The sequence below is a fragment of the Diadema setosum genome, chromosome 20 (genome assembly GCF_964275005.1).
Source record: "Diadema setosum chromosome 20, eeDiaSeto1, whole genome shotgun sequence".
NCBI lineage: Eukaryota > Metazoa > Echinodermata > Echinoidea > Diadematoida > Diadematidae > Diadema > Diadema setosum.
In genome coordinates, this window is record NC_092704.1 from 21,721,827 (window position 1) to 21,735,101 (window position 13,275).

Genomic DNA, 13,275 nt, shown 5'->3' on the forward strand with positions numbered 1-13,275 from the left:
CAACGGTACATGCAACCCTGTATAAAGACATGAATGTGACCACATGCAACTACCAAAATATAGTAAAATGTTTAATATGTGTTGCTGTTTTATGGCATTATGCGCAATAAATAAAGGTGGGCAGGTTTTTGCAAATGTCAGTAGATGTAGGATGTATGGTACACTACTGACAGAGTACTTTTTTTTTGTTACGCATTAAAAGCCATATAAATGTAGATGACGGTTCAAGCACATGTCAGCAAAGACGAGGGGCGTGTCATTGATGTAAGGTGTCGTGTCAAGATACTTATGTGTCAAAAAGTCGGTCGTTGGTCGTGTCCTGCAAATGTCAGTAGATGCAAGATGTGGTACACTACAGGCAAAGTATTTCTTTGTTCAGCATCAGTAGCCACATTAATGTAGATTACGGTTCAAACATATATAAGCAAAGATGAGGGGGAGGGGTGTCATTAATGAAAGGTATCATGGAAGATTTTTGTAACCACCTGTTTGAATATTAAGAAGTTATTTGATTAAAGTCAGGTGGCCCAATCGCTTACATGGGGTGTGGCGAGCAATATGGATCAGTAGCACTGCTTTAGGTTGGGTCATGTCTCGTCATTAGTTAGCAATGTAGTATGCAAATGTACAGCACTGATTGAATTTTTGGTCACGCGACACTGTTGTGATTTGTGGCATACATGTATAACGTACTGCCAGACACTTTAAGTCATGCAACACAGGCTCGCATTAAACACAATTGTTATAGAATCTTCTCACACCGGGACTCTTACACAATAGAATGAACGGCATGTAACGAACTGTTTGTTTGGTCGTTTTTTGTGTTAAGTGTAGTTTTTGAATCTGTGTTGTAGAAATTGCATCTTTGAATTGATAAGTCACTGTGTGGGGCATGGCTATACTGTTAAGATTATGCGCAATGAGTAAGGGCGGGTCACGCCGTGCCATGAGTCAATAAGATGGAAAGAGCCAGGTACAAAATTTGTAAAGCAAATGCTGCCAGAAACTGCATGGTGATGTATAACTTTGGAATTTTCAGCCAATTTTTTTTTTTTTTTTTTTTTTTTTTTTTTACAGCAGACAGGGAATTCCATGTTAGGCCTTTGTGTAATGTGCCATGAAAGAAATACCCGTAGTCGAGGCTAGCCAGCCACCTTCTCTGCTTTAAGTTTTAAACACAGGGATGCAGAAGAAAGCTTGAATGTTTTGCATACAATCATTAGAGTTTTTTTTTTTTTGATTTTGTGGAAACCATTTAATGAAAGTGAGAAGGGGAGAGCTCACAGCAACTCCTCTTGTAAGAACAAGGGGTATTGCACTCGTTCTTTTTTTTGTATATATTTTTGTTCTTGTCGGTGTTGTTTTTGTATGTTCAAGTGAAAGGTGATGGAACATAAAATGAGTAGGAAATCAGATACTTTGAGTTTAGTTTCTTTAAATGTTAAGGGTCTTAGAGATGTAACCAAAAGAAATGCTATAGTTCAATGGAGTATGGAGAGAGGAGATATAATTTTTCTTCAGGAAACATTTAGTACAATTGACGTAGAGGACCAGTGGAAGAGGGAATGGAGCGGGCACTGTTTTTTTAGTCATGGGAGTAACCACAGTCGGGGAGTTTGTGTCCTCATATCAAATAAATTAAAGTTGAAGGTATTGAAGAAGGAGGGTGACTCAGAAGGGAGATACATATTATTGGAGATTGAAGTATCCAATACAAGTCACATTTTATGCAATGTTTATTTTCCGGTTCGAGAAAAGCAGCAAGAGCAAATTGATTTTTTAAATAAGTTAAGTGATCACCTCAACAATTTTAATGTTAATAACTCGTTTATGATTATTGGTGGGGACTTTAATATGATTCGAAATTTTGATTATGATATTTCGAGTAAAAGGAGTACTATAGGCCATCAGTTTAATTTAGAATTTGAACATTTCCTTGGAACCTTCGATGCCTTAGACATATGGAGGAAAAGAAATCCAGATAAGATCCAATTTACATATAAGCAGAAGAACCCTTTGATACAAAGTAGGTTAGATTATTGGATAATTTCTAATCAATTGGAGAAGCAAATTTTAGAGTGTAATATCTTTTCATCAATTGCCCCTGATCACTCGGCTATTCAGTTAGGATTGATCTTAAATTACAACATTTCAAAGAATATAGGACCATCTTATTGGAAGTTTAATAATAGTTTGTGTTTAGATAAAGAATATGTACTTTTTTTGAGAGCAGAAATTAAATCTATAATAGAGCAAGGAAAGAAGGAGTTTACAGATGTTAGAGTCCTTTGGGATTTTGTTAAAATGAAAATTCGTGAAATAACAAAGAAATATTCGAAAGGAAAGGCGCAAGAAATACAGGAAAAAATAAGGAAATTGCAGAAAAATATTTCTGATTTAGAACAATTGTTAATTATTTCCAAAGATAATGATATTTTACATCAATTAGAATTGAAGAGAAATGAGATGAAAGGATTATATGATCAGAAAGTAGCGGGATTAAAAGTGAGATCGCGGGCTAAGTGGTTTGAGGAAAGTGAAATTAATGAAAATTATTTTAAACAATTATTAGCATCTAATCAGAGAAAAAAATTTATAGATAAATTAAAATTAGAAGATAGTGTAGAAATTACTGATTCGAAGCAGATTCTGAAAGAAATTAAAAAATTTTATCAAAATTTGTATTCTCAAGGTGAGATAATAGACAATAAAGAGGATCTTTTTATTAATATGCCTTATTTGAATATAGGTGAAGACAGTAAAAAATCATGTGATGAGAAGATTACAATGGGTGAATGTATTTCGATATTAAATAAAATGCCTTTAAATAAATCACCAGGAAATGATGGTTTAACAGTTGAATTTTATCGAACATTTTGGTCTGATATAGGAAACCTTGTTTTAGAATCTTTTAATGCAGCTTTTGAGAAAGGGGAATTATCAATCTCACAAAGACAAGGCGTAATAACAATAATTAAAAAAGAAGATAAAGATCCTTTGTATATTTGTAATTACCGACCAATTACCCTTCTTAATGTAGACTATAAACTTTTATCTAAAGTTTTATCTGAAAGAATAAAACTGGTATTAGGAGAAGTTATACACGTAGATCAAGTTGGATTTTTGCCCGAGAGGAATATTGGAGAGGCTGTTAGGGTTATTGATGATATTATATTTTATACGCAGTTGTACAATGTGCAGGGCTATCTAGTGACAGTCGACTTTGAGAAAGCTTTTGACACCGTCTCACACTCTTACATGAAATTATTAATGACAAAATATGGCTTTGGTCCATATTTTTGTAGATGGATAGAAGTCTTATACAACAATGCAATTAGTTGTGTTATGAATGGAGGCTTCTCCACGGGATACTTCGAAATAGGTAGGGGAGTAAGGCAAGGGGATCCCTTGTCTCCATACCTCTTTCTGTTGATTATAGAAACACTAGCATTGTTTATTCGAAATGAAAAAGATTTAAAGGGTATCTTGATTGGTGATATGGAGACAAAGATAGTAATGTATGCAGATGATTGTTCAATTTTTGTGAAAGAAAAATGTGATATAAAAAGATTAGATAATATATTGGATTCTTTTTATTATACATCGGGATTAAAGATAAACAGGGATAAGACATATATTATGAAATTGGGGTCTTCTAGTCAGAATAATGATAACTTGACTGGAATAACGCTGGGCAAATTGGTTCAAACAGTTAAAGTGCTAGGAATATATTTTTCTTTAGATATTAATGTTAAAGAAGAAATGAATTATAAAGAAATTTTGAGTAAAATAAAAAAATTGTTGGGATGGTGGAAGCAAAGGGATTTGACCCTTTTTGGGAAAATTCAACTGGTTAAAGTATTTGCTATATCTAAGCTATTATACGTTTCTTCCATAATGTCAGTACCTCGATGGGTTTTCAGAGAGGTGGAAACGATTTGTTTTAATTTTATTTGGAACGGTCGTGACAAAATAAAGAGAAATTTATTGTATTTGAATTATGATAAAGGGGGAATGAAAATGCTGAATTTTAGGTACATGGTGTATGCCCAGCGCATAATGTGGATTAAGAGACTTTTTAGAGGTGATAAGAATATGAAATGGAAACAGTTTTTTGAACATGTATTTAACAAAGTAGGAGGGAGACTAATTTTTCATTGTAATTATGATCCCCGGTTATTAAATATTAAAGCGCCGAAGTTGTATTTAGAATTTTTAGATATCTGGGATTATTTGAAAGGAAAAAATGTAATTGTTAAAGAAACGTATAATGAAAATCAAATAATTTTTAATAATTTTTTTATTTCAGGTAGGAATTTTCCCTTTAATGAAAAACTATTTAAAGCTAATGTTTTTCAAGTTAAACATGTCATTGACGCTGGTGGAAAAATTAGACCAGGGGCTTATTTTATTAGAAAGGGCCTAAATGCAGACGATTTAATCTCTCTTTATGAATTGTATGATAAATTTCCAGCAGAATGGAAGGTGGCGAGAAAAGGTAACGTGAGGGATCATATTTTGAGTGATAACCCTGCTGATGTTTTTGAAATTAGTCTTAATATAAACAAAAAAGTGTACCCCTTATTGTCAGTATCTTCAAAAATGATATACAATATTTTTATTGGTACCATTGAAGATTCTTTTCTTTCAAAACACCCAGAAGTATTAGCATTAAACATGGATAGATCGGCTACTGCAGTTTGTTTTTCTATTCCTAGAATTTCGACACTAGACTGGAAGCTGAGAGAATTCCAATATAAGCTTCTGCACAATGTTATTTTTTGTAATGATAAACTTCACCAGTTTGGAATAACACAATCAAATCTGTGCTCCTTTTGTAGGGAAGAGGTTGAAACATATTATCATATATTTTATGACTGTCCTTTAGTTTATCGAATATGGAACGAGGTAGGAAATAAACTAAAATTTCCTCAGTTTGTTAATATAAATTGGCTTGACGTTTTACTTGGATTCAGGGAAAATATCAAACTCGATGCTTTGTTGAATCATGTGTTAATTTTGATTAAGCATATGATTTTTGCTAACCGTAAAAGTGGAAGAGTTCCAACCTGTAAAGAAATATCTAAGGCAATTGCCACCTCAAAACAGTCTGAATATGAAAAAGCAACTTTAAAGGATAAATTGATATTACATTACGCGAAATGGGAAAATTATACTTCATGAAATACCTGGTTTAATTATTGCATCCCGTTTAAGACATATCTTTTGTATTTATCTCAGTCAATCTATTTAAAATGAATGGAATATCCTGTGTTTTGCTTTGCCCGCTCCATATACTGGTTCCTTTTCTCTGATCGTCATTATTAAAGCTTAATTATCTGGTTATCAATCTCCACTTGCCTATGACCCAGAGAGATATTAGTTCTCATGATGTTTATAACTGGTGAATAGATTACATTTTAAAGATTTTGTAATTCCATCACCTCTCATGTTTCTTGTACAGTGTATTTGTTTTAGATAAAATCTTTATTCAGACTGGTGACTGAATCATGTCAAGTGCGTACAATTTATTAATGTTCAATCTATATTTTGCACAAACCTTTTTGTTGTCCGTCAAACAGTGTAATATAGATATTTTGTGTCACTACAATGTAACAATGTTGATTGGTCTGAATAAAGGCTATAAAAAGCGTCAAAAAAAAAAAAAAAAAGTGTTTGGTGTTTGAGTAGACAGCTGGTAAGCACTCTGGCAAACCACACACACACACACACACAAATGTGTGTCTCAATATTACAAAGCAGATGTTGACACCCTTGCTAATAGAAGAATGTGTGCTCATGACATGTACATGCTGACGACGAGAGTATGACCATTCGAGGATTGCAGGAATATGACCAAAAATGAGTAAATGACAGCAGTCTAGAGACTGCATTGCATGCATTTCTACATTTAATGTTGCAATGGCATTTTGCTCGCAATGGACATAAAATTGTTAACGAGGGCGCTGCTTACATCTTTCAAGAGTTGCTCCGTGTCCACTCCACCTGGCTTCTCCTTCTGCCTCAGCTCTTCCTCCAGTCGTGCAATCTCCCTCTGGAATTCCTCCCTCTCTTGCTCTCTGTCTGCAGATTGTTGCTATTGTCCAGAGGGGGGAAGACAGGTGATTGCAACAGCTCAATAGGAGTGCAACTACACCAGAACAATTTTCATGTTCTCATAATACTAGTACTGGATTGCTCCATTTCAATTCAATGAAAGTGAAATAGGTCTGATGCATCAATCCCACAGACATCTTCTTTTGTTTCCAGGGGGGCATTCCATCAGGCATTCTGTCATATATTTTTCTGACATACTGTTTAAACTGATGAAATCCTTGTATCTGATTGGCTGAGAGTGAATTTGTCACAAAAAAATACCTATAAAAAAATGCTTGATGAAATGCCCCCCATGTCTTTTTTTTTCACCATTCTTGCTAGCAACTGTCCAATTTAGTGTGTGAATTGCTCATTCTTAAACATACACACAATATTTGTAGCTCTTTGCCAAATAACAAAACAACCCTGCTTCACTGAAATTTTCTGTCGTAAATAATCTTCCTTGTGTAAAGATATCATTTTCTTATAAATAAACTGCTTCCGCATGTCTTTTGGGAAAAGTCTTAGCATACCACACAGTCAAGCATCCAATTTTGTTCACATTTCAGACACACATACCAACTTCAATTCTTGGCATAGATAATATACAATCAAAATGATGGTCACTGTAAGTTCATGCAAAGGATCTGAAGCTCCTGCAATAAAAACCTGCACAGAACAAAGGGAGGAATACGTTAATAATGAGATTGCAAAAGTGACGCATCGTTTACATATTAGTGCAACAAGGGAATAAGTGTCTATAAACCAAATTGTCTTCCACCAAACCATGTTTTGATTGGAAAAGCAATACTTTGGTTTTTATAAGTAAGTTATTCACTACCATGCAGAAAGCAAATTTGGCAGAAGGTACAACTGTATGCTCAGAGCATTGATAAGGAAAGCCAGTTTTTTAAACCAGGAATAAAAGTGTGCCTTACTCTCTAGAATGAAACATATAATAAAGGCTCAAAAAGGGCATCAAATAAATTGCTAAGCAAGCAAAGAGTCTAGCATTGAATAACCCGAATTGTGTAAGCCCTTCAGATATGAAGCGTAACTGTAACTCTGTCCTAATCTCAACTTCAGAGCATGCACATGGGACTGAGGACTACTTACACATATATAACAAGGACAGGTTAGCAGGACCCTTTTATACTGTATACGCTGTTATTTCCGCGTACAGATATTTTTGCGAATGAGGAGGTCATAGACCCTTTCGCCAGATGTTGTTTTCGCGAACTGACGCTGACGCTAAAAAAAATGCGCTATTACCCTAGCGCTTGGAGACGTTTTCGTGTGTTGTTAAATTCGCAATCCAACTGAGATTCGCGAAATTCGCGAAAATTGAACCCTTGCAAAAATAACAGCTAATACAGTACTATGCCAAACACTGTTCTCAAAACTATTGGAGGGATCTACATGCACATGCAGTACAAATGCATCAAATGTCGCGCAATGATAAGACACAAATTTTCTGTTCTGTACACAATGTAGTACCCAATGTACACGATGTGCTGATATTTGCGAAAAGAGAACTTAGTGCTGACAATACTGATGATCAAGATGATGCAAATGATGATAATGATGATAATAAAAACTGTATGAATGTTCACGATTGCTCAGCATTTAACAATGATTATTATAAAATGGGTTCAAGAATGTAGCCAATTGGAAGCGCTGAAATGAGTCACGTGTGCGTGCTTTAATTTCTTAGTAAATGCACTAAGAAGAGTCTCTCTTCCACCTCCCTGGCCTGACGTACGTCACAATGTTTACACTAGCAGTGCGCACTCAATCAGTTGTTACAAGTGCGTCACGCGCTACTATACGCGCTGTCAATCCTGTAAACAACTTCTAGTTCGGGCCGCGGGCTGCTACAGCAGCCGGCGGCCTTTCTTGTGCATAACACGTGGCGTACGTATACTCTTATACACATACGTACAGTACTTATGTGCGGGATTTCCGAGTGCGACGTGCGTAAATGTTTGGGACAAACATCTTCGGACATCTTGACTTTTGAGCGAGTGCTACATGTAGCTGACTGGTATTGACCCACAAAGGTACGTGAATAATGCTGTTAGTTTTCAACCCATTTTATAAAACAAATGATGCACAGGATTATTTCGTGGCGTTAGTGATTGCGCCTCGTACATGTCGCACCATTGTCAATACTCTCGAGCGCGCCGCACCTTCACTAACACACTCTATCCTGTGCATCATTTGTATACTACAACTGGAAGTAGTGGTGTTATGGTGAGGAGATAGACGTGTGTTGATACTGGCTATGATGTATGATGACAATTATGAAAATCCTTTATTAAACATGTATTCAAACATCTAGATCATCTTAAGCGCGGAGTGTGACGCATTTATGGAGAGGAACGGATAGATGACAGCAGCATGCATTTTGACAGACAGCCCACGTGCCCTTCACTACACACACCTCTAAGAACTGTTTGTGAGAGGATTGCTGCTTCTTGGCGGCATCCACCTGTCTCTGGAGGTCCTCTGCCCGGAGACGCACCTCCTCCTCCCGTTGCCGGGCCGCGCCCAGCTGCTCCTCCGTGCTGGCCTCCAGGGCGTGGAGCTGCTGCTCCAGGAAGGCCCGGCTCTTCAGGGCCTGCTGCTCCAGGTCCTGGTGCTCCTGCGTCAGGGACTGGATCTGCTGGCGGAGCTGGGTGTTTTCCTCAATCAGACCTGGTGATTTGTATAAAGATGCATCAGGGATGGGAGTGAGCAATGACGAACCAGCCTCTTTGATTTGATTGGATTTGATTGGATTGGATTGGATTTGATTGGATTTGATTTGACTGGATAGATGATTCCTGTCTTCAGGCATCACCAAATGCTGCTGTATAGTGATTTCTGGTGTTTCTGTAAACCCATTACCTAACAGATTTTCAAATATTCTCAAAGTTTGCACAGAACACACCAGGTTCATGTAGGCAAAGGCTTCTCATCTATTTACACGGAACACTCATACACTTTAACTAAGCACTGCTAGTATTATGCACACATGGGACTATTCTGTAGGGAAATTAACAGTGCAATTTAATGTAACTGTTAAATACCTCACTACATTAATACAGTATAGCTGAGCATTCTTTACCAATAATGTGGATAAAAATAGAAATGTGTCGCACCACGCATCAATATTGGAACAGCATGATTACTCATACAATTCAAATTCAAATTCAAACATGACACATTATACATGTACAATGTACAAGTGTATGTACACAGTGTATGTACAAGTGTACAGAATGCATGAACATGTGTGTCTGTGTGTATGTCACTGTGTGCATGTGTCTATGTGTAATTACAATGTATATGGTATGTATTCATGAATGATTGCAAAGTCTGATCCAGCATGAGTATCAGAGGAACATTCATACCCAAGTCTTCCAGGCCCAGCCTCTCGGCAAGCACCGCCCTCTGCTGCTCAAACTGTTCCTGGGCGTCCTGCAGGGATTGGTTGGCCTGCGTGACTTGGGCCAGCTGTTCTCTCTGGGTCTCCATCTGAACCATCATCTCCCGGTAGCGCTCCTTGAGCAGCTCCAGGCCCTCCTGGACTTCTGCTTTCTCAGCCGTGATTCCGTTCAGCAAGCCTGCCATCACACGGAAAGGGAAAGGAAGGGAAATGAGGACGAAAAATATTGTGTGCCAGCTTACATTTGATGGAATAATGACAAAATATATCCTACTGCCCTGATTTCATGATACCCCAAGACACAAAACCTACTTGTACACCAGGGCTGCACACTAACCCATTTTTTTCCACTGGGCCGATATACAGGTTGGACAAGTAGGTAACCTAATTTTACATGTCTTACTGGTCCATTCCTGAAAAAAAAAAAGTTACTGGTCTGACAGTCTTACTTGTGCCAGTGTGCAGTGTTGCCTACACTAATAAACAACTGAGAGCTACAATGTACATACATATACAATATGTACCTTACGATCACAAAAGCTTGTGAAACTTGCCTGGTACTTGTGGCAACACCTAGCACAATGTGGGTGTATTCTACCATAGTAACTACAAACAATAACAATACTCTATGATGGGCATGTTTCACAATCAATTACACCTGGCTATGCATTGTTGTCATGGAAATGAGCTGTTTAACAACGCTGGGGCTCATCACCTCCTACACACCACTGTCACATGGTTTAATTGATACTGGTCATGACAGAATCAACACACAGTACTTCCTGCCTGCAGTGGAATACAGCTGTATAAGAACTTTACTATTACAAGTGACCTCAGTCTCTAGAAACATTTAACATGTACACTACATGAGAGAACCATCTACAGTATCCTCCTGCTACCCCCCCCCCAAAAAAAAAAAAACAACACCAACAACAGCTGCTATTTTGAACATTTTTGAGTAAATCTCTTAGCAACACAATATCCACATGGTTCTTCAACCCACCCCCCCCCCTTTTTTTTTTCATCATTTCTTTTTCACTCAGAAACATAGGAGAACCCATTTCCAATTTCTGCCTATGGATGTTGGAAAGTAATGTATCGGCTGTGTACTCAGGTTAGGGCAAGAGTGTCACAAATCACACTGGCAGCATTTTGGAGCCATACCACATGACCTGTATGGATGCTTCTGTCTATTTATAGTAAACCACAGACTGTTATTTTGGGGCACTATGCTGCACTCGAGTTCTCTTAGTCATCCAAGTTAACTTTTTCACCTCGCTCTGAAACCATATCAATGCATCTCGAGCAGGTAAAGAGGAAAAGGGAAAGGTCCTATAACTATGTATTGCCAGGTATAGAGACAACATGTGTTATGTAATGCTATTCATTCATAGTGTATTGTAATTAGTATTCACAGGGTGGTGTTGGCTTGTGGCTTAATCCAACACTTCAGCCAGTTTGTGTGGAGGGGGGGGGGGGGGCACAATTTAAGGCCAGGGTATTGTCACAATCCATGGGTCTGTTCTGCTGGCCTACTTCATCACAGGTCCTCTACTAGACGTTACTCTTAAATCAATGTGCATGCCCAAAGGACAGAATGCACTATGAAAGTGATTTCCCCATGGACACCTGGCTAAATGACAGCTTTCAGTTGTGATGTCATGATATCATCCCATCATGAGATGGTATGATATATCATGGGATATCATGCAATTTTTATACGCTGAAAATAGAAAAGGCTATTAGAGGCACAGGTGCAGCCAATGAAACCAAGAGCCAATCAGTTGGAGTGACACAGTTGCTATTAAAATCAAAATGCCAATACACTGGCCTGACAGGTTGTGGCTTCATGTCTTGGTACTTGAAGTGTTAATGGTGTATCTTTGTCTGGATGGAGTCACCATAATAAAGGTGACGAATGAACGAACGAATGAACGAACGAACGAACGAACGAACGAACGAACGAACGAACGAACGAACGAACGAACGAACGAACGAACGAACGAACGAACGAACGAACGAACGAACGAACGAACGAACGAACGAACGAACGAACGAACAAACGAACGAACGAACGAACGAATGAATAACTATAATGAATAAAGTTATAAATATAATTTTAGAATTACACATTTTCACTGGATTGTGATATTGGTGGTATTACACCATTTACACAAGCCGGCAAGGGTGATGATGTGATCAACTCCCAACTTTCTCATTGGTTTGTGCACACAAATATATCAAAAGAATTTATGTTTCTGTCAAGAATTTAACAACTACAACCCTTTCCCAGAAATAAGATAATGCCTCCTGCCCCCTTCGGGTGGAGGCATGAAAATAACCATTGCAAACTTATTGTACACACAAACAGCAAAGCTACATGCCAAGGAAACAAGCTTTTCTACTGGATTTTGCATTAACAATCCACTGAGTGTTTGTTGATGACAGACAACGGAGGTGGTGATTTTATCACCTTATCTTATTGGCATAATGTGGTCTGCACTAATATCAACACTTCCTGAAAATATATGAAACATAACATTCTGAATTTAGAGCAAAGTTTGATGAAACTTCTACACCGCTGTTCGACCATGGCGTGAAATGACACTTTATGGAGGATGCAGTTACCACCATTGTCAATGACAGTAGGTCCACCCACCTTCTGACTTGTGGAGCTCCAGGGCTAGACGCTCCTTCTCCCTGATCTCCGCCTGGAGACGATGGACCAGCTCCTCCTGGTCTCCCGTTCCCGTGGAGACGGTGTCCTCCCCCTCTCGGCTGGACGGGGAGCTGGCGTAGCCCTCGGCCTGGACGGGGCGCAGCCCATCGGACTGCGTGCTGGAGTCCGAGAAGTGGTCTAGGAGGCGCTCCACGGCTGAGTGGAGTCGTGTGGTTGCGCCTGTCATCGCCACAACAATAAGAACAAACATAGAATTAAGGTTTGCGGGGGGTAGGATGTGAAAGAATGCACCACTGCAAGGCACTGCAATGACTAAAACTAAAATGGGACTCCTCTCTTTACATCCTGTGAAAACACACTCTGAAATGAATACACATTCATTACATACACTAAATGATGTCTGTGATTACAATCAAATCCCTTTGTCATGAGGCTGAAACAAGGTACGGAAAGCATTTGAAAGGGATGAAACAAAATTCACAAAATGCTTTAACTTCTTGCTTCAATGCTTAACACATTGGTGGTTTGCAATCAACGTTTGGTCCATGCTGTTCTGATATGACCTTCCCTTTGATGCACTCTAGGAAAGGGGGAGTAACTTCACAACACAATCTCATAACATATTCTATTTACTGAAGTTACCTGTATATCATTCAGTTATTCAAAACTAGTGCCTCAAAAGAAGCTGATAAAATGTACTATTGGCCAAAAAAAAAAAAAAAAAAAGTTAGAACAGAGATTTGATCATGGGCTAATGGTGGCCTGAAACACTGCATCAACAGCAAGAAAATGCCAATGTAGATTACGACTGACAAAATAAAAACAGAACCAATTCCCTGTTCTGAAGATTGGAAATCCCCGCAGAACTGAAAAGGAAGCACAGGCAAATTCACGGAACAGTGTCATTTCTTTGAAAGCAAGCCCGGCAGCAGCTTGGGCTTGTGTTTGGCACACAATGTACTAATGCTAGTCATAGCCAATAACATTCTGCCAATGCAATGTGAAAGACAAAAAATAATAATAATGATAATAATATAGTTGCTCCCATGACATCAGCGATTAAGAAGTA

The 13,275-nt window shown here is 38.1% G+C and overlaps 1 protein-coding gene across 1 annotated transcript in view; it reads right to left on the reverse strand.

Annotated features, from left to right (window-relative positions):
• The window catches only part of LOC140243502 (uncharacterized), a 154,484-nt gene that overhangs the window by 42,016 nt on the left and 99,193 nt on the right, over nucleotides 1-13,275 (reverse strand). The window contains exons 22-25 of the mRNA XM_072323172.1: nucleotides 12,186-12,425; nucleotides 9,492-9,704; nucleotides 8,540-8,793; nucleotides 5,975-6,097 (exon numbers count right to left, since the gene is read on the reverse strand). Coding sequence (XP_072179273.1) covers nucleotides 5,975-6,097; nucleotides 8,540-8,793; nucleotides 9,492-9,704; nucleotides 12,186-12,425 — 830 coding nt within the window. The remainder of the gene's footprint in view (nucleotides 1-5,974; nucleotides 6,098-8,539; nucleotides 8,794-9,491; nucleotides 9,705-12,185; nucleotides 12,426-13,275) is intronic.